We start from the raw sequence: 21,978 nt of genomic DNA on the forward strand, positions 1-21,978 counted from the left end.
AGAAGTTTTTTCACCACTTAAACAGAAAAACATACATGCATGTTTGTAATTTCCGTAATCGGAATGACCTGGAAAATCATGTTTCCAGGTAATTTTTACCTCACAATAAATGTAATAAAAACAAAGCCCAAATACAATGTCGTAACTGCATTTTTTTCACCATTTCATCACACTTTTAACTTTTTCCCTTGTTTCAGTACATCCTATGGTAAAATCAATAGTGTTATGCCAAACCACAACTCGTCCAAAAAACAAGCTCCATGTCAATGGAAAAATAAAAAAGCTATGGCTTGAAGAAAGGCGAGGAAAAAACAAAGGAGCAAAAAAAGAAAAGTTCCCAGGGCCTTACATAGTTAAAGGGATTTCCCCATGAACAAAGTTAATTTTAATCTACATTTTAATGAATTCATATTGGAATATTAATAAGTTACACAATTGGATGTGTTTATAAAAACGTTCCTGTGCTGATATAATCTTATAAATGTGCTCCTGCTGTGTACTGTGTAATGGCCGTGTCTGACCGTACAGGTTCATGGTCTGATCATACCACAGCTCCTGGGCAGGGAGAGGGGAAGCAAAAGAGTATACAGACATTACTGTATGGGATTGCAACTGATTGCTTATTTGAAGTAAAAGCATTGCTTAAAAACAGACAGGGAAATGTTTTACCTCACAAATAGAATCAGCTGCAATCCCACGCTGTCCTGTCAGTATACTCTGTTTTGCTTCCCCCCCATTCAAGATCTGTGGTATGACCAGACCACGTTCCTGCAGGGTCAGACACGGCCATTACACAGTACACAGCAGGGGCACATTTATAAGATTATCTCAGCACAGGAACATTTTATTTACCCACATCCAATTGTGGAAGTTATTTTTATTTTAAGATTTTGTGATTAAAGTGTACTTTGTTGTTCATGTAAACCCATTTAAAGAACTCCTAGTCAGCAACATGTTTCTCAGCGATTGCTTAATACTTTGTTTAGTCTGTCAGACAACACTTCAGATGTGCCCTGTAGGATCTGTAATGGATTGTTCGCATAGTAAACGCACAGGCTGCTATTGTTCTTGGCAAGGTAGTTGTAGTTTACACAGGATGGTTTACATTGGAAATTAGCGTTCTTAGTAAAGGGGGTTTTACACTAAGCGATATCGCTAGCAATATCGCTAAAAAGTCACCGGTTTTGTGACGTTATAGCGATATTGCTAGTGATATCGCTATGTGTGATACTTACCTCCGACCGGCTCCCCCGCTGTCCATCGCTGATCGCGCGAGAATGTCCGGCTCCATTTCTCGCTGTCAGCTTCCTGCTGGGCTTCCTGCTGTGTGAGACGAGCGACGCGTGGAGGCGGGCGGGAGGACGTCAGGATCGCTGTGTGTGAAAGGTAAGTATCCTCCGCTGTATCGCTGCTGCATCGCTGTGAAATCTTTCTGTGTGGAAGCTCACTAGCGATCATTTAGCGATGCACCAGCGATCCTGACCGGGTCATATCGCTGGTCGGCATCACTGGTGCATCGCTAAATGTAAAAGGGCCTTAACACTCGTTCTAGATAGTCGTACAGTGTAAGGAGGTAACATATTGTGAAGATTCCTGAGTGACAACACCTTTACCTCGCTATCAACATTATATACAGATCCTCATTTTGTGTTCCTTTTATGCTCATTTTCAATTTTGTGTTTTTAGATAAAAAAGGACAACACTACAAAGTCTGTCATATTGACATATTCAGAAATTCTACCTTGTTTGTGCATCGAGGTAATTTATGCCATATACATTATCAATACCCTATAATCACTGAACAAGATATGTTTGTCATGTGTATAAATGTTACATAATATGTAACATTTTCAGTTTCCACTATTTATTCCACCTATGTTACACAATACCAATAAGTCTTAATTTACCCCATTTAACCATACCTTGTTTTGTCATTATGTTCCATGGACTTTGTTATACTGTATAGCTAAATTATATAAAAAAATGAGATTTTTTACTTCAATAAGTCTATTTCCTTCAAAGCTGCATGATTTCCCACACGATTCATTTTTTTTTTTGTGTATGAAGTTATTTTAATGTTGCAACTTAATTTATTCTTTAAGGGTTGGCTACTATTTCCTGATTCTAGAAGAACACGACTTTGTCCATTTAAAAACGGTAAGTATTAATAAATTAAATATTTCTCCATTATAAATCTAGTTCTTGAGCCGGATATGTAATGTTGAAAATTACATGTTTGCCACGCAGAGTGTTAATCCTGTGTTTCTGATTTATTGGGATAGTTACTCAGTACATCTACTCTATCAGTGATAGACTAAAGCCGCACTTACAAGAAGCTAGTACTACCATACTATTTACTAGTGATGGGCGAGCACTAAAATGCTTGGGTCGAGCAAATTGGAATACTCGAGTACTCAACCCGAGCAACGAGCCCAATGTAAGTCTATGGAAAACTCAATCATTTTTACAGCGGCCGCCCCGGCAGTCTTTAGAGGGACTAGAAATTGCAGATATCGATGGGAACAGTGCTCAAATGACATGGGAACAGTATGGGGAAGACAATCTGAAATGGAGACTTTCCAGAAGATTCACTTACTTGATTGTTGTAAGAAAATTCAGCCCAGGACAGTAAGTCTACCCAGTCGTCATGATGGGCGTTGACAAAGTGACGCAGGAATCTAGCCAGGATTTGATTTGTCCTCTCCACTTGTCCATTGGACTGGGGATGGTACGCTGAGGAAAAATTCAGTTCAATTCTTACCAGTTTACAAACTGCTCTCCAGAATCTTGAGGTGAACTGGACTCCTCTGTCGGACACGATGTGGAGAGGGAAACCATGGAGACGGAAGATGCGCCGGATGAACAGGTCCGCCAACTCAGGAGCAGTTGGAAGACCGGGTAGTGGAACGAAGTGAGCCATTTTAGAGAAGCGATCCACCACTACCCACACCACAGAACAGCCAGATGAGATCGGGAGATCTGTGATGAAGTCCATTGCGATATGTTGCCAGGGAGCAGACGGAATTGGAAGAGACTGAAGCCTACCTGCGGGTAGATGCTTGGCCGACATGTTACAAGCACAGGAAGGACAGGCTGTGACGTACTCCAGAATGTCCTTAGCCATGGCAGGCCACCAATAGTACCGGGAGATGAGTTGCAGAGTCTTTCTCTGGCCGGCGTGACCAGCCAACTTGGATGAGTGACCCCACCAAAGGACACGAGTACGCTCAGAAGCTGACACGAAAGTCTTCCCGGGAGGCAGCTGGGCAAGATCAATAGAAGCGACTGCGACTAACCTTGAGGGTTCAATGATGTGCTGCGGTTCTTTTTCTTGATCAGGAGGTAGAAAGGCTCTGGAAAGTGCGTCTGCTTTGACATTTTTGTCAGCTGGGCGAAAATGAAGGACAAAGTTAAAATGAGCAAAAAACAAAGCCCAGCGGGCTTGACGAGGATTCAGCCTTTGGGCAGTTTGGAGGTAAGCAAGGTTTTTGTGATCGGTGTATACTACTACCTGATGAAGAGCTCCTTCTAGAAGATGCCTCCACTCCTGCAGAGCCAATTTGATAGCAAACAATTCCCGATCTCCAACAGAATAATTCCTCTCTGCGGAAGAAAAAACCTTGGAAAAAAAACACAGGAATGCATTCGCCAGGAGGACGATTTCTGGGTTAGTACAGCTCCCACACCTACTGAAGAGATATCGACCTCAAGAAAAAATTGTTCATTGGAGTTAGGACGATGAAGAACAGGTGCGACAGCAAAGGCCTTTTTGAGAGAAACAAAGGCCTCCTCAGCCTCAGGAGGCCAATCCTTTGGATTTGTACCTTTCCGGGTTAGAGCTGAGATGGGCGCCACTCGGGTGGAGAAGTTAGGAATGAATTGCCTTCAACCCAGATGGACGAGGCCACTTGAGTACAGCCGATAACTTCTCTGGATCCATTTTTAATCCTGTGGAAGAAACAATGTAACCGAGGAAAGGCAAAGAGGATTGTTCAAAGAGGCACTTTTCAAACTTGGCATACAGTCTGTTCTCCCTGAGCCTCTGTAAGACCAGGCGCACTTGTCTGCAATGAGAGACCAAGTCAGTAGAAAAAATCAGAATGTCGTCTAGGTAGACAACAACACAGGTGTAAAGCAGATCCCTGAAAATGTCATTGACGAACTCTTGGAAAACAGCAGGAGCATTGCTTATACCAAACGGCATTACCAGGTACTCGTAGTGGCCATCACGGGTGTTGAAGGCTGTTTTCCATTCGTCTCCATCTCTGATTCGGATCAAATTGTAAGCCCCTCTGAGATCCAGCTTGGTAAAGATCCTGGCCAATTCGGAGACGGTCAAACAGTTCTGAAATTAGAGGCAAAGGGTACCTGTTTTTTACCGTAATCTGGTTCAGTCCTCGGTAGTCGATACAGGGCCGCAGGGATCCGTCCTTTTTCTTCACGAAGAAGCCTGCTCCTGCCGGTGACGATGATTTTCAGATAAATCCTCTGGCCAAGTTCTCCTGGATGTAGTCTGACATAGCCTGAGTCTCTGCCTGGGAAAGAGGGTAAACTCTCCCACGGGGAGGAGATGTTCCAGGAAGAAGGTCTATTGGACAGTCATACGACCTGTGGGGAGGAAGTTTTTCAGCCTCCTTTTTCCCGAAGACATCCGAGAAGGACCAGTAAGGGGATAGTAATCCAGGCAGGGTAGTAGGTTGGACCGGGGGTGAAGCTGGTTCAATCCGGGTTAAACAACGGTCCGAGCAGGAATCTCCCCAACGTAGACGTTCGCCTGTTCTCCAATTAAGGACTGGTTCATGTTTCTGAAACCAAAGAAAACCTAGAAGCAAGGGGTGAGACAAACCAGGGTACACATAAAAATGGATTCTTTCAGAATGCATAAGACCTACCCGGAGTTCCACTGGCTCAGTCTGGAATTGGACGGGTTCGGTCAGAGGCTGGCCATCGACAGTGGTTACCTGCAACGGGTTGGAAAGAGCCTGAACTGGTAAGTGGTAGCGATCCACAAGCGTCTGCTGGATAAAGCTTCCGGCGGCTTCGGAGTCCAACAGACAGAGTCCAGAAAATTTTATTGCTCCGCAGGTCACGGAGACTGAGATCTGCAACGAAGGAGAGGAACGTTCTCTACCTAGGGTGGCTTCTCCTGCTGAGCCTAGGCACAGGAGTTTTCCGACTTCTTTGGACAGGAGCGGATCAGGTGTTCGGAACTACCACAGTACAGACGGCTTCCGTTTTTGAGACGCGCCTCCTGGCGGTGGCTGGCCAGAGTTACTCGATCTACCTCCATAGCTTTGGGAGAAGAGGATGAGGTAGACATCTTGGAAGAATTAGAGTCCAGGTGGTAGGACCTCCTGTCACGCTAAATCTCCATGGAATGCTCCTGAAAACGCAGGTCAATCCGGGTCGCCAAGGAAATCAGGTCATCCAAGATGGTAGGCCTGTCCCGTCCCACCAGCTCATCCTTAATTTTTCCAGAGAGACCCTCCCAGAAGGTAGCCAGGAAGGCCTCATTGTTCCAGGATAACTCAGACGAGAGGGTGCGGAACTGAACAGCATACAGAGCCACCGTGAGGGTTCCTTGGCGTAAGCGAAGCAGGGCAGAAGCGGTCGACATGACCCGGCCAGGTTCATTAAATTTCCTGCTAAAAGTTCCTAGGAAAGATTGAAGATCATTAACCAGCGGGTCTCCTCTCTCCCATAACGGATTCAGCCAGGCGAGAGCCTCTCCTGCTAGATGTGACATAATGAAGCCCACTTTGGCATGGTCAGAAGCAAACATATGCCCCAAGATTTCGAAGTGTAGGGTACACTGATTGAGAAAACCCCGACACTGAGTGGGATCACCATGGAAGCGGGTAGGAGCCGCCAGGCGGGGGCCCTTGCTTGTCATGACAGCAGGTACCTGGGTGTTGCTAGGTTAATCAGGAGCAGTCGGGTTTTGCAGAGAATCCATGCGGGTGGACAGGTTACGTAGATACGTTGTGATCTTATCCTGTTGATCTCTTAAACGGGTTACCTCTTGGCACAACTCCAACGTCGGAGGCCTCTGGGGTCCAGCAGATTCCATGGCCGGAGCAATCTGTAACGAATAGAACCGGAGGCAGAGATGGTGAAGTTCACATTCGTTTTTATTTTTTAAGTGGAACCTTGGGACCACGGTCCGGGGGGCTCTGAAGGGGGCGTGATTAGTGAGCCCCGGGCACCCGTAGTAAAGCCCCTCAGGCAGGGCCAGACTGGAATACCCGGAGGACACAGGTGCTACCTCCAGTTATACCCCAAACACATGACAGCTGTCCCAGCGGGACCAAAAGGGATAACAAAAGTTACAGCAGAGTCCGTAATGTGCTGGGTCCTGGATCCGGTTAGTTGGTAAGGAGTCGGTTCCAGTGACCTTCACACAGTCCTTGGACTCGGATGGCTGTAGGTGGAATGGGATATAACCAGGTAACACAGGATACTGATATGCTGTGGAAACAGAGAGCATTAGACAATGCACAGAGACTGCAGATGCAGCGCAGACAGGTTAGCATGAGAACCGGATGTAGCAATGATAGATACTCGTTGCTCCGGCGCTCTCCCTATGGAGGAGAGGCCAGAAATAGCAGCCAGTGCGCTGCCATTGGTTAATTGCACTTTTTGAATAATGCACACCGCCCCTTTAAGAAGGCAAGAGAGCGGGCGGGTGTGCCCTAATAGCCTTAGCTACAGATCTCCTCACAGGACGCCAGGAGGAGGAGGCAGGAGGGAGGACAGAACGCTGAGCAGCAGCATGAGAGGCTCGAGGTGAGTGCCCAGAACGGAGAGCAGCGGCAGGCCTGGACGCAGCGCCAGGACGGGGGCCAGGTGTAACTGTGGCAGACCTGGGTGCAGTGCCAGGATGGGGACTGGGTGTAACAGTGGTTCTCCCATACTGTTTGCCTATGCAGTGAATGCAAGGCCTGTCCAAAATTTAGACGCACCCCAATACCCCTTTGAAGAGACATACAAGAGGGCCTCCTGAAAACAATGTTCCCATTATTAGGAAGTGGATCTCTCATACTGTTTGCCTCTGCAGTGAATGCAAGAGCTGTCAAAAATGTGGAAGCACCATAATACCTGTGGTATGGCGACTTTGACAGACGGTTTGACTGTCAGAGACGACTAAGAAGGGTCTCTGGTTGGGTAATAGAAAGTGCCAAACCCCATGGCTTTAGGCATAGGGGGAGGTATGGTCTGGTGGTATCTCGACTGGCCATGTGGTTAATGGGAGGTATGTATCACAGAGGTGTGTGGTCCTGTGATGGAAGCTTGGGCTTGTTTTGGCTCAGCAGATCTACTGCTGAAGATTAATATACATTGGGAAGGCTTCCAGGTAACTTGGAGAGATGGGTGGGTCCAGTCACCTACATACCCCACCCAAGGGGATGTGTCTAGACACTCAAGATGGAACCTGTGTGTTTGGGCAGTAGTGCTGGCTACTATAAGCCAGAGTGAGGAGGCCTGTGATTTACCTCTGGTTAGGACGCATCTGAGGATAAGAGGTATCCGGGAGCTTGTGCGGTCGGCACGGACAGTGAACGGACACTAATCTGTATTAGACATACCAGGGCTCAATGAGGACCGTGGGTACTGTAGAGCCGAATGGTTGCTGTACGATGCATGAAGTCCTGCTTGTTACCAAGTTCCTGAGATTCAGTTTATGCTGTGTCTTAATAAAGCGAATGGACTTTTTAATCCTGAGTGTCCCAGCGTGTTCCTCAACGAATATAAACCAAACAGATCAGGGAAGCATATAGCTATAAAATAACATAGCTTTATTGAAATACATACCAAAAAAGACATAGACAATCATTAAAAAGAGATAGATATGCAATAAGATACCAAAAAGTACATATGCATAGCAATTATGTAATATTGTGCCTAACACTACATCAAGGGGTACACTCACAAATGTCCAAAAATACTCAGAGTCGTAGTATAATACAATCAATGTTCAAAAAATATAAGATACCAGTAGAAATGTGACAGACATGATGTGTATACTGCATAAAACACCACTGATATATACGTCATAAGAGTGTAGTTTCTCTGCAAACTATGTAAATGCTATGGTTAAATTACACCTATGTGGGTAAGTACCCATCAGAAGGCATTGGTATAAGAATATAGTAAGTCCCATAGTTCAGACTACAAGCAGAAATCGCACTATAAGGTGCATAGCAATAGTGTCATACTATAAAAATCAAATAGCAACAGAGTATATGACGGTATATAGCAGAGGTTTTGATAAAACTAGACCGGGATGGTTAGCACATAAGATTCCAGCATAAATGCCCAAGTAAATGGCCCATAGGGTGCACTAATCCTATTCCCTAAGTGTGCTGCAGCAGTCCCAAAGAAACATAGTAACCAGCATACGACCTTGTGGTATCGCGGTCCCTGACGCGCGTTTCGCGTGAGCTTCGTCCTGGGGGGTAAGTGAGTGTGGCTACATGTCAGCCATGACCCTATATATAAGGCCATAATCATGGAAATACCTTACATGTGTATGAATGTAATTACACAGCACCCGGCGTGTCACATCATCTCGGGACGCGCCTCCCGGCCACCCAGCCACTTCCCCATCCGACACGTCATGATGAGGAGGCGGCTGCAACAAGCCAGGAAGACCGCGTCACCATGGCATCGCACCACACTACGCAATAATGTCGCGGGCGGCTAAGCCGTGCCTCCGCCTGGCGTGTCAGGACAGAGAGGTCACCTCAGCTCAACCAGCGAACATATCCACACAGAGTGTGCAGGGAGTGCTAGTAAATAGTGTGCAAATGGAGGGGCGCAATTGAAAGGATGAATGCTAGCATTATTATTGCCTACAAAAAAAAAGGATTTTTTGCACAGTTACGTGACATAGATGAAAAAACACATTGTGCACACTGCTGTGTTATACAATGAATTAATGCAAACAGTTTATACACAAAAGACCCCAAGTATATCTTGCAGAGCCATGCATCTCTTAGGGTGCCTGATAGCATAGAGTGGCAGGTTTGTTGAAAAGACAGGCAATTCATAAAAATTGCAGATATAAACGAAACTGCTTGCAGAGATAGCCTGTCACCTCTCACCCTTCTATAATCTCTACATACAATATGCATATTAAGTCCATATGTAAATATAGGTTCCCAAATGGAAACATTTTTATGTGCATTTTTTTATGTTTTTAGAAGAAACCAAATAATCCAATTTCCTCCTAGTATCCACAAAGATGGAAGCAGGTTTCTTCAAGGTGAGGTCCAATGCTTGCGGAAAGATGATGAAATCCCAAACTACTTGCAAGGGTCTAAGGCACCCCAGATAATTTGCCCAATACTCCATACATTCCATGTAGAGGGTCACGCAATGGATATGGAAAAAGTGGTTAACTAGAATAAAAACTGAAAAATAAAAGGATTAAAAACATGTACACCAAACAAAACACTTACAAGAAAGGGGCCAATCTCAGGACCTCATTGAGTCCTCTAGGTGGTACTGTTCCCAATTTGAATATCCACTCAGCTTCTATTTGGGCCAGTCTCCTCCTCCAATTACCACCACGTTGGTCAATAAAAACCTTATCTACGAAACTTTAAGCAACTTTGGATTACTATCATGGAACATCTTAAAATGTCTCAGAACTGATTTGAGGGTGGTGTTATCCTCAATTTCAGAGGCATTTTTAATGTCCCTATAATGTTCCCTCACTCTAGTTTTTAAAGGTCTGGAGGTCATGCCGACATATATTCTCCTACACGGACATGTGGCATAATAGACCACACCAACTGAGTTACAGGTGATGTGCTGGGTGATATTGTACGTTCTGCTACCATCACTTGACAAGAAGGAAGATGCCTGTATCATTTTGGGGCATGAGATGCATTCTTTGCAGAGAAAGAATCCCCACTTGGGACCCTTTGACCCAAATGTTTTCTCAGGTTTTTGGCCCCCGTGATAGCTGTGCACCAAACTATCCCGGAGATTACTCAATCTTCTGTATGTAAGAGGAGGGATGTCTAGGAACGAATCTCTCCAAGGTCCTATCGGTCATAAGAATAGGCCAATATTTTCCAGAGCTTTCCTAACCTCATGCTATCTATCATTTAAATTAGAGATAAATCTCACTTTATGCATTTCAATGGGCTTTTTCTTTTGCACAAGTAGATCTACTTGTTCCAATGAACTGTGACCTCTGCCACCAGCGTTTTCAGATGGGAATTTTTTTTAATAGTTCCACAACAAGGGCCCTCTGGTACTGCCCCATTTTAGTAGACTTGTCTGCCTCAGGAATAAGAGATAGAAAGTTCTCCTTGTAGCGTGGGTCTAGAAGTGTCACCAACCAGTAATGACTGTCACCCAAAATTTTAAGAACGCGAGGGTCACGTGAAAGGCATCGTAGCATAAACTCTGCCTTGCGTGCCAGACTGTTAACAGGCATGACTTCCGTGTCATCACCAAAAGAACGACTGACCATGCTCTCCTCCTCCTCCCTGTCCTCAGGCCATCCACACTGAGCAGACGGTATGACAGTTGTGAATGTAGTACCGTCCATAGCACATGAAACTAGCTCCTGCTCTTCCTCCTCATCCTCTTCCTCATTGTCACCCAATCCACGTTGGGATGAGATGAGGCTGGGCTGTGTGTAATCACCCTCTATGGTTCCTTTCTCCATCTCCGCATAATCCACCTACAATGCATCCTCTTTGATTTTGAGCAGAGAGTATTTCAGAACACAGAGAAGTGGGATGGTGATGCTAATTATGGCGTTATCAACGCTCATCATCTTGGTGAAGTTCTCAAAGTTTTGGAGGATGATGCATATGTCTGACCTCCATGTCCACTCCTGAGGTCTTATGTGTCGAGTCTGAACTGAATACTGACGCCATTGTTGATGCTGGTAGTCAGCAATTGCCCTCTTCTGCTCACAAATCCTTTCCAACATCTGCAGTGTAGAGTTCCAACGCATGGGGACATCACACGCCAGTTGGTGAGCCAGAAGCTGCAAACGCAGCTGAAGCACGACAAGAGTGGTGGAAGCTGTAGCTGACTTCCTAAAATGGGCACACAGGTGACATACTTTGACAGGCAGATCCAGCAGCTCCGGGTAGGTTTTTAGAAACCGCTGAAACATGAGGTTAAGCACATGGGCTAGGCATGGTACGTGTGTGAGCTCGCCACACCTCAGAGCTGCCACTAGGTTCTGGCCATTGTTACACATGACCATGCCTGGCTGTAGGTTCAGTGATGTCAGCCACAGATCTGCCTGCTCTTTCAGAGCTGTCCACAACTCTTCAGCAATGTGCGATTTGTCATTTAAGTATATTAGCTTCAGCACAGCCTGTTGCTTGGCTGAGGCAGTTCTGCAGTGCTTCCAGCTTGTGACTGATGTGGTCATTTCGGAGATGAAGGCTGAAGAGGAGGAGGATGAGGTGCATGAGCTGTAGACTGTGGGGGCCACCCTGATTGACATAGGGCCCGCAATCCTTGGTGTCGGGAGGACGTGTTCCATCCTATGGTCCGACTAGGTCCCGAATTCCACAATGTTAACCCAGTGTGCAGTCAGCGAGATGTATCGTCCCTGCCCACAACCACTTGTCCATGTGTCCGTGGTTAGGTGGACTTTCCCAGCAACTGCATTAAAGAGGGCACAGCTAATGTTGTGGGACACGTGCTTGTGTAATGCAGGGATGGCACACCAGGAGAAATAGTGGTGGCTGAGGACCAAGTACCGAGGGATGGCCGCCACCATCAGGTTGCGGAAAGCTTCCATCTCCACTAGCCTAAAAGGCAACATTTCAAGTGCAAGCAGTCACGAAATGTGGGAATTTAGTAGTGTGGCCTGTGGGGCATTGGTTGCGTATTTGCACTTGCATTCTAAGGATTGGGGTATGGACAACTGAACGCTGTGTTGGGACAAGGATGTGGACGTGCTTACTGATGGTGCTAGTTGAGTGTGTGCAATGACAGGTGCAGGGCAGGAGGCATCTTCGCATGCACCATGGACAGGGGATTGGCTTGCATACACAACAGAGGAAGAAGTAGTAGTGTCACCCGCAGAAACTGTTCTTGGACCCTGGGGTTCAGCTCTCAAAGTCAGGTGCTTTGCTGCCATGTACCTGATCATGCTGGTGGTGGTCAGGCTGCTACCCCTACTGATGCTGGCCTGGCAGGTGGTGCAAATGGCCTTTTTTTCAGAGTCTTTAAAAAACAACCAGACTTGGGAAGACCTAACAGTTGGACTGGCAACTTCCATCGTGTTGGTGCTATGGGGAACTGTTGCCCGCCTTCTGTCTGCTGCCACCACACTGCTTCTTCCTGTCTGTTGCGGTGCTACGCCTCCGTCCCCCAGTATGCTGCTGTCCTCGCTCTGCATATCCTCCTGCCAGCTTGGGTAGGTTACTATATCATCCACCACTTTGTCCTCCACTTCCGCACCATGGTCCTCCTCTTGACTTTCTGGCAATTGTGTCTCATCATCATCCACTTCTTGTGACACTTTCCCACTATCACCTTCGTGTGATCATGGCTGCTCAAATATTTAGGCATTGATACATGCAATCTCCTCTTGCCCCTCTTCAAGTGGACCGGGCGAGAGACCCGAATCTATAAATGGAAAAGTGAACAGCTCTTCGTAGTGTCCATATGTGGGATCAGTTTTCTCCGGGCACTCAGCATGCTGGGAGGAAGGAGGATCAGGGTGAGGAATATGCGGTCCAGACTCAAGGCTACTTAGACTTGACCGTGTGGAAGACAGGGTGGTGGTGGCAAGTGAATGGAAGCATTATCTGCTATTCAACCAACAACCTTTTGAAACTGCTCTGGGTTCAGTATTGGTGTGCTGCTGCAGTCCCCTAGTAATTGGGACAGGAAGGTCGAGCACGAACATGTGGGTGTTTGTTGTGGCACAATTTCAGCTTGCCCACTGTCTCGGCCTCTGCATGCACCATCACTATCACGTCCAGTTCCCCGTCCTTTGCCACGCACCTTGCCCATTTTAAATGGAGGACAATATTTTCCACGTTCACTACAAATGGCTGAATTTGGAGCAAACTTATATGTGGTCCATGTGATGGGAAAAACCACAGTGTAAAATATCTGGCCTGTAGGTAATTTTTTTTTTCAGAAAACTGGTGTCAATAACTTGGCTAAGACACTGCAGCAAAATTTAAATGGAGGCCTGAAATGGAACATTTTTGAGCGCACTGATATGTGAGCCGTGTGACGGACAAATGCCAGTTTAAAATATTTGGTCTGTTTTTTTTTCAGCAAACTGATTTCAATAACTTGGCTAAGACACTGCAGCAAAATTTAAATGGAGGCCTGAAATGGCACAATTTTGAGCGCACTGATATGTGATAGCTGTTTTTTTTAATATGGAAAAGATCTGGCTGTATTATGCAGTGCCAACAAGCAAATGGAGCCAAAAAAAACAGTGTTCTCTGGATTGCTTTTAAAGCAAATAATCAGGATTAAAATCCCAAAATAAATTCCTGGCCCCTGATACCTGGGGCTATGTCTAGACATATCTGTAACAGGCAGCAGCAGCAACAGACAGAACTGGAATGGACCCTCTTGCTATATGCACTGAAGTCTGCCACATACACTGCCTGCCTGCCTGCCTAGCACTGATATCTATGCAGCTTTATTAGTCCTCAGAAGGACTGTTAGTTGAGACTGTGTATTGTATATGGTATATCCACACTAAGTACAAAGCAAACAAATCTCTCCCAAGCTCAGCAGCAACTCTCCCTACACTGTCTGACTCCAGAGCAGACTGTGATGAGCATGACGGCGCCAGGTCTGATATAGACCTGATGACGCTGTGCAGCCAGCCAATCACTGTAATGCCGCAACCAACATGGCTGTGGCATTAGTGTGTGGCAGACAATCCCTGCATGTTCAATGGCTCTTTAAAGAGCCCCAAACATGCAAGGCGGGGACCCAAGCTCCCGCCAAGCAACCCCGGAAATACTCGGCGAGCACCGAGCATCTCGAGCAGTGAGATGCTTGGGCAAGTACCGAGTAGTGGCAAGCATGGTCGCTCATCACTACTATTTACCACTCAGGTATTTTTTTTCAATTTCACCCCTGAAGTGATATCAGTAATGTGTATTCCCTGCACGTACTTAACAGCCACCATCTTCTGCTATACCTGGTGCCGCTCCAGTCCTTTTCTGTACCATGTGGTTGAAGTTGTGACTGCCAGTGTGTTTGGTGGGCAGACTGGAAGTCACTTTTCAATATAAGGCTGTGAGACTCTGTATTAAGCTCTCAAAGACTTTAATTAAGAGAAACAGTAACTATTAGGGCTCGCTTACATGAGTGTATACATTGTATGAGAGCTATCCGATAGTTTATCAGATAGCACTTGGACCAATGTTATAATATGGGTCAGTGCAGATTTGTGAGTTTTAAGTCATACCGATTCAGCTTGAGAAAAAAAATTGCTGCATGCTGCTAGTGGCTCTGCTAATCGAATGGCATACATCCATTCAAGTCTATGGGTGCGTTTAAAACATTGGACTGCACTAGACTATCATTTGAGTACAATCTGATTTCCACAGACTCAGACAATGGAAAAGATGGAAAAATTAAATTCTCCATCTTCTCTGCACCTGTGCTGTGATACTCTGATGCAAGATAATTGGATCACACTAAGTTGGCACTCTGCTCAAACTCAGAGCAGGATTTGAGCAGAGTGTTATCAACATAAAGGATTCGGTTTTCTCAGGGAGAGAATATACGATTGTATGACCCCAGAAACAGTAGAAGATGGCAACCGGTGAGTATTCTACTATACACAGGGAACATACACTACTGATACCACTTCAATGATAAAATAATATCCCGGGGATGGTACTTTAAGACTTCTATTTAATCTTGGAATGTACAACAGTATACTTTATTGAATGCATGGAAAGTGATAAAACTTGTTTATAGCTGTTTATAGTGTTTTCTATATCTGTAACTATGTTTAAAATCTGATATCATAGTTTCCATGTAAACATCTGTAACAAACAATGTTGAGATATTGCATATCATGCATCCCACAGTGGATATTTCAACATTTTGAAATCTTAGGAAGTAAAAATGTATCGTTAGTTAGAGAACAATGAAATATAATCTTGTTGTAGATTTCATTTTATCAGATATAGTTTAGGGGACCTTAAAACATGGTTTGGTCCAATGAACCCATTTATTATGGGAAAATGATAAACTACTACAAGTGCTTGTCACTAAATTAGAATATCATCAAAAAGTTAATTTATTTCTGTTCTTTAATACAAAAAGTGAAACTCATATTACAGAGTCATTACAAACAGAGTGATCTATTTCAAGTGTTTATTTATGTTAAAGTTAAAGATTTTGGCTTATAGCCAACGAAAACCCAAAATTCATTATTTCAGTAAATTAGAAAACTTTCTAACACCAACTTAAAAAATTATTTTAAAATCCAAAATGTTGGCCTACTGAAATGTATGTTCAGTAAATGCACTCAATACTTTGTCGGGCTCCTTTTGCATCAATTACTGCATCAGTGCGACGTGGCATGGAGGTGATCAGCCTGTGGCACTGCTGAGGTGTTATGGAAGCCCAGGTTGCTTTCATAGCAGCCTTCAGTTCGTCTGCATTGTTGGGTCTGGTGTCTCTCATCTTCCTCTTGACAATACCCCATAGATTCTTTATCGGGTTAAGGTCAAGCGAGTTTGCTGGCCAATCAAACACCGTGATACTGTTGTTTTTAACCCCTTAGCGACAGAGCCAGTTTGCAGGTTAATGACCAGGCCAATTTTTACAATTCTGACCACTGTCCCTTTATGAGGTTATAACTCTGGAACGCTTTTATGGATCCTGCTTATTATGAGAATGTTTTTTCGCGACATATTGTACTTCATGTTAGTGGTAAAATCTATTTGATAAGTCTTGTATATTTATGAAAAAAATGGAAATATGGTGAAAATTTTGAAAATTTTGCAATTTTAAAACTTTAAATTTTTATGCCCTTAAATCAGAGAGATGTATCACAAAAATTTCTTAATAAATAACATTTCCCACATGTCTACTTTACATCATCACATATTTGGAAGCAAAATTTTTTTTTGTTAGGAAGTTATAAGGGTTAAAAGTTGACCAGCGATTTCTCATTTTTACAACAAAATTTACAAAACCATTTTTTTTAGGGACCACATCATATTTAAAATCATTTTGAGGGGTGAACATGACAGAAAATACCCAAAAGTGGCACCATTCTAAAAACTAGACCCCTCAAGGTGCTCAAAACCATATTCAATATTCAAGAAGTTTATTAACCCTTTAAGTGCTTCACAGGAACTAAAGCAATGTGGAAGGAAAAAATTAACATTTAACTTTTTTTGCAAAAATTTTTCTTCAGAACCAATTTTTTTTTATTTTCACAAGTGTTAAAAGAGAAAATCAACCACAAAATTTGTTGTACAATTTCTCCTGAATACGCCATATGTGGGGGTAAACCACTTTTTCAGCACACAGCAGAGCTCGCAAGGGATTGAGCGCCGTTTGACTTTTTCAACGCAGAATTGGCTGGAATTGAGATCGGATGCCATGTTGCGTTCGGAGAGCCCTTAATGTGCCTAAACTGTGGAAACCTCCAACAAGTGACCCCATTTTGGAAACTAGACCCATTAAGGATCTTATCTAGATGTGTGGTGAGCAATTTGAACCTTCAAGTGCTTCACAGAAGTTTATAACGTAGAGCCGTGAAAATAAAAAATCCATTTTTTTTCCACAAAAATGATCTTTTCGACCCCAAATTTTTATTTTTACAAGGGTAATAGGAGAAATCATACCCCCTCAGTTGTTGTGCGATTTGTCCTGAGTACGCCGATACCCCAAATGTGGGGGGGAACCACTGTTTGGGTGCATGGGAGAGCTCGGAAGCGCAGGAGTGCCATTTTGGAATGCAGACTTTGATGGAATGTCTGCGGGCATCATGTTGCGTTTGCAGAGCCCCTGATGGGCCTAAACAGTGGAAACCCCCACAAGTGACCCCATTTTGGAAATTAGACCCCCTAAGGAACTTATCTAGATGTGTGGTGAGCACTTTGAACCCCCAAACGCTTCACAGAAGTTTATAAATGCAGAGCCGTGAAAATTAGTCTTTTTTATTTCCACAAAAGTGATTTTTTAGACTCAATTTTTAGACCCCCAAAGTTGGTAAATAGTGGAAACCCCTCAATTCTTGCTCCAACCCTAACCCCAACACACCCCTAACCCTAATCCCAACCCTAACCTTAATCCCAACCCTATTCCCTAATCCTAATTGTAACCTTAATCCTACTTCGTCCTAACCCTAATCCTAGCCCTAACCCTAGTCCAACCCTAACCCTAGCCCTAACCCTAGCCCAACCCTAACCCTAGCCCAAGAAACCCTAACCCTAACCCAACCCTAACCCTAACCCTAGCCCTAACCCTAGCCCAAGCCTAACCCTAACCCTAGCCCAAGCCTAACCCTAACACTAGTCCAACCCTAACCCTAGCCCTAGCCCTAACCCTAACCCTAATGGAAAACTGAAAAAAAAAATATTTTCTTTATTTCGTTATGTTGGCCTAACTAAGGTGGTGATAAACTGGGGGATTATGTACTATTTTGTTTATTTTGATCACGATGATAGCTTATCATCGTGATCAAAATGAATGAATGGAATCTGCCAGCCGGAGCCTGCAGATTCCAGGCGGGCGCACTGCGCATGCGCCCACCGTTTTCTCCGGATCCAACGTCGGCGGGACGCAGGACCACCGGGAAGGGACAGAGGACCACGGAGAGGTACCAGGGGGGATCGGGGACCCTCTTTCTCTCTCCTCTGATGTGTGATCACATCAGAGGAAAGAGAAATTTAATGCACAATCGCGGTTTTTTTTTTTTGCGGTCGCCGTTACAGGGTTAATAACGGCGATCGCAAAAGTGGGGTCAGTAAAAACCGACCGATTCATGTTCTCTGGGGTCTCGGCTACCCCCCCAGTGTCGGAGAAAATCCGACACTGGGGGGCGCTATTCACTTTCTCCACAGCGCCGTGAATTAGCGGCGCTGTGGTTTTAGTACAGTCAAATACCGCCGTTAAAAGGCGTATCGGCGGTTGCCAGGTATTGGTACTTTTGGCAGTGTGGACAGTTGCCAAGTCCTGCTGGAGAATGAAATTTCCATCTCCCAAAAGCTTCTCAGCAGAGTGAAGAATGAAGTACGTTTTGCTCCAAATAATTGTCTGAGTATCTTGTAGCTGAGGTCCTTAGAAGGACATCTATAGGATCTTTAAAATGGGAGACTGATTAAGCAGAGTTTTTGTAAAAAGAATACCTGATTCCTCTGTCAATCCAGCGTACATGCTTTGGCATTCCCCAATTAGTTTTTGTTTTTTGACAGCTGTAGTCAATCAGTGACCTCATCAATCATTTGCCAGGAAAAACTCATCTCTAGATTTCAACCTCTGTCCTATAACTTGGGATAAGAAGGAAAACTTTGGAGGTTGGTATAGGAGATGGTACTTAAAGTGACTGTCCAGACCCGAGTGCTGCATACATTTTAGAAATTCTATACTCACCTCCAGGATTGACACCCCTCCTCTGCTCCCAACCTTGTATCGACTGTCACTTGACATAAAGTACGGTATGTCACATGACCACTGCAGCCAATCAGAGGCTGCTAATCAGCTGCAACCTTTACATTTCCTCGAAAGTATAAGAAATACTGTTTTTCTGCTCAGATGGAATTGTGGAAGCTGCAGTAGAAGAATGATTCACATCTGCTATATGAATGTGGATGTTCTGATATGCACATCTGAAGCTACAGTATATGTAATAAATAAAGTTAAAGGGGTTTTCAGCTTTTGGGTACAAGTCTGCAGTCACTTTATGTAACTGCAGACTTGTGAATAATCACAACGTGCACACTGCGCGCTGTGAGGATTCACCAGTGCCGGTGTTGGGTCATGTGACAGCTAGTATATGATTTGCATACTTCTGGCCACATTCCGCCTAGCGGTGTCTGAACTCGCTCAATACATTTCCAATAAGTGAGGGCTCACATGTCTAGCCAGCAACGGAGATCCTCACCACACGCAGTAAGTGTGATTTGAGGATTCATAAATCTGCAGTCACATAGAATGGCTGCAAACTTGTACCCTAATGCCGGATAACCCATTTAAGCTTAAGAATTGGTTAACCAACTTTTCTCTATTTTTTATCTGCACTTAAAGGAATGCAGATAAAGCATTACAGAGGTTTTTATAAGAAATAAACACTTTACAAATGATAAAATAATGTCTAACTGTTGTCAATGAAGACTCCCAATATGATGACTTGTTATCCCTTGAGATTGCATATCACATCACATCACTATGTATCTGGTGTCCATGATATTATTTTACCATTATAGACCAATTAAAACAGTTAACTTTACCATGAAGGCTGTCCTTGAACTGGTTTCTTATATACTAAAAAAGAAATCACATTGTCTTCCACTAAGTTACTAATGTGATGACTACTGTTACAGGTTTGAACTGAAGCTTCCTTATCAGATTTCTGCAGATTTGATTCCCTCTTGTGTTAGAGTTGTGGGAAAAACGAAACAATAGAAGCCCTCATAGTTGTATCGTGTGTCTCTACACATTACTGAAATATGCAAAACAAAGCACTAAAAATAGACATCATAGTCGCTTTCTTCTGAATGAGAGTATTCTTTCTTAACCCCTTAATGACCACTGATACGCCTTTTAACGGCAGCAGTTAAGGGGCCTTATTCCTCAGCGCCGCTTTTTAACGGCGCTGAGAAATAATTGTATAGCACCCTCTAGTGTCAGAAAATCTCCAGCAGCATGGTGGCTCAGTGGATAGCACTGCAGCCTTGCAGTGCTGGAGTCCTTATACAGGGAGTGTCAGGAGCAAGACCAAGGGGGTGAGCCACCACGACTGCTGGGACCAGACGGCCGGCTCAGGGGGACACTATGGGAGTGTCTGACGACCAGAGACAAGCAGGAAACAAGACAAGACAAGAGGTAAGTGCAAGGTATCTTCATTAAGATCTTCAGGATCACATTCAGTGAAAACGTGAAAACAAGCAAAACGTGCAAGGTGCGCGCGTGGGCACGCCAAGGTCCATAGCATAGTACGTGCCAGGTGGCACGCCTAGGTACAGGTAAAGGCACAATGGCATCGGACTCCGGACTGCTGGCGACGATCGACATGATCAAGGCATCAGGCTGCGAACATCAGCTCCAGACATCAGGCCGCAGTCATCCAGCTTACGATCTCTGGCAGCGATCGGCAGGTTCCGGGCATCCGGAAGGCAAACCAGGGTTCGGGCAAGGCGGCACGACAGATATCCAGGCATGGTGCGTGTTAGGGAACACGCCAAGGTCCAAGGGTAGGTGCGTGTGTAGGGGACATGCCAGGGTTCAAGGCTAGGTGCAAGGCAAGGTGCGTGTGTAGGGGACACGCCAGGGTTCAAAGCTAGGTGCAAGGCAAGGTGTGTGTGTAGGGGACACGCTAGGGTTCACAAAACGAGACAGGGTTCATGTGTAGAGACACGCCAAAGCACAAGGTACAAGACAGAGTGCGTGTGTAGAGACACGCCAAAGCACAAGGTACAAGACAGAGTGCGTGTGTAGAGACACGCCAAGGTCAGGGTTCAAGGCAGGGTGCGTGCTAGGAGCCACGCCAGGGTTCAAGGCAGGGTGCGTGCTAGGAGCCACGCTAGGGTTCAGAGCAGGATGCATGCTAGGAGCCACGTGGGACGCACACCTCACTGGCCAGTGCACACGGCTGTAACGCCAGCACGAGGCACGACCTTGGCACAGGAGGCTGGCAAAGGAACCTTCGTGCTAGGAGCCACGCCAGGTTCAGGGCAGGGTGCGTGCTAGGAGCCACGCCAGGCGCCAGGTTCAGGGCAGGGTGCGTGCTAGGAGCCATGCCAGGGTTCAAGGCAGGGTGCGTGCTAGGAGCCACGCCAGGGTTCAAGGAAGGGCTGCGTGCTAGGAGCCACGCAGGAGGCACACCACACTGGCCAGTGCACACGGCTGTACACAAACACGAGGCACTTACCACGGCACAGGAGACGGCCAAGGGGAACCCACACCGGGGTTCAAGGCAAGGAACAAGGCAAGAAACAAGGTACGGAACACGGAGCGGAACATAGGCAGAAACAGAGCCAGGTCAGAGCGAGGACAGAGTCTAGCAGCAGAGCGTAGGCCGAAACCCAGAGCCGGGCCAAGGGAGAACCTTGGGACTAGACTTCGAAATGTGTAAGAGAGCACCAGAGGACAGAGTGGAAAACCAGGCTGAGACAAGAATATGAGAAGTACTACAAGGCTCAGAATAGCAAAGACCAGACATGGCGAAACAGGCAAGGCAGAGAACAGAGGAAGGAATACAAGTCAAAGAATAGCTAGGGCGAGACATAGCAAAACAGACTAAGACAGAGAACAGCAGGAGGACTACAAGGCAAAGCAAGGCAAGGACAAACATGGCACGAGAGACAACACAAGACATGGCACAAGACAAGAGACGGAATACGAGCACGGCGCGTGTGCAGTCACATGATCAGGGCCTCAGACATGACGAGATGATCACTGAACCAGACAGTGTAGGACCTTAGGAAACGTCACATGATCAAGGTTTCAGACATGACGAGATGATTGCAGAACCAGACAGTGCAGGATCCTAGGAAACATCACATGATCAAGGTTTCAGACATGACGAGATGATTGCAGAACCAGACAGTGCAGGACCCTAGGAAACGTCAGACGATCAGGTATTCTAGACATGACGAGAAGATCACAGAAGGCAAAGCAGAAACGCAGGCATCTTGCAGCTCAGCAGACATGAGGTGAGTGTGCACACTGCTCTAGGGAACAAGCAGGATAGCAGACACAAGGTGCGCATGCACACCGCTCCAGGGGTTCATGAGGCAAAACAGACATGGCGGACATGGCGGA

General features: G+C 45.4%; 1 protein-coding gene across 4 annotated transcripts in view; it reads left to right on the top strand.

Annotated features, from left to right (window-relative positions):
* IL17REL (interleukin 17 receptor E like) overlaps positions 1–21,978 on the top strand; it is a 245,695-nt gene that overhangs the window by 211,318 nt on the left and 12,399 nt on the right. For all 4 annotated transcript variants that reach the window (XM_073573470.1, XM_073573472.1, XM_073573471.1 and 1 more), the window contains 2 exons: positions 1,687–1,758; positions 2,103–2,157. In XM_073573470.1, the coding sequence (XP_073429571.1) occupies positions 1,687–1,758; positions 2,103–2,157 (127 nt within the window). The remainder of the gene's footprint in view (positions 1–1,686; positions 1,759–2,102; positions 2,158–21,978) is intronic.

The sequence above is a fragment of the Dendrobates tinctorius genome, unplaced genomic scaffold, assembly GCF_039654945.1.
Source record: "Dendrobates tinctorius isolate UK_male_01 unplaced genomic scaffold, ASM3965494v1 ptg000035l, whole genome shotgun sequence".
Classification (NCBI taxonomy): domain Eukaryota; kingdom Metazoa; phylum Chordata; class Amphibia; order Anura; family Dendrobatidae; genus Dendrobates; species Dendrobates tinctorius.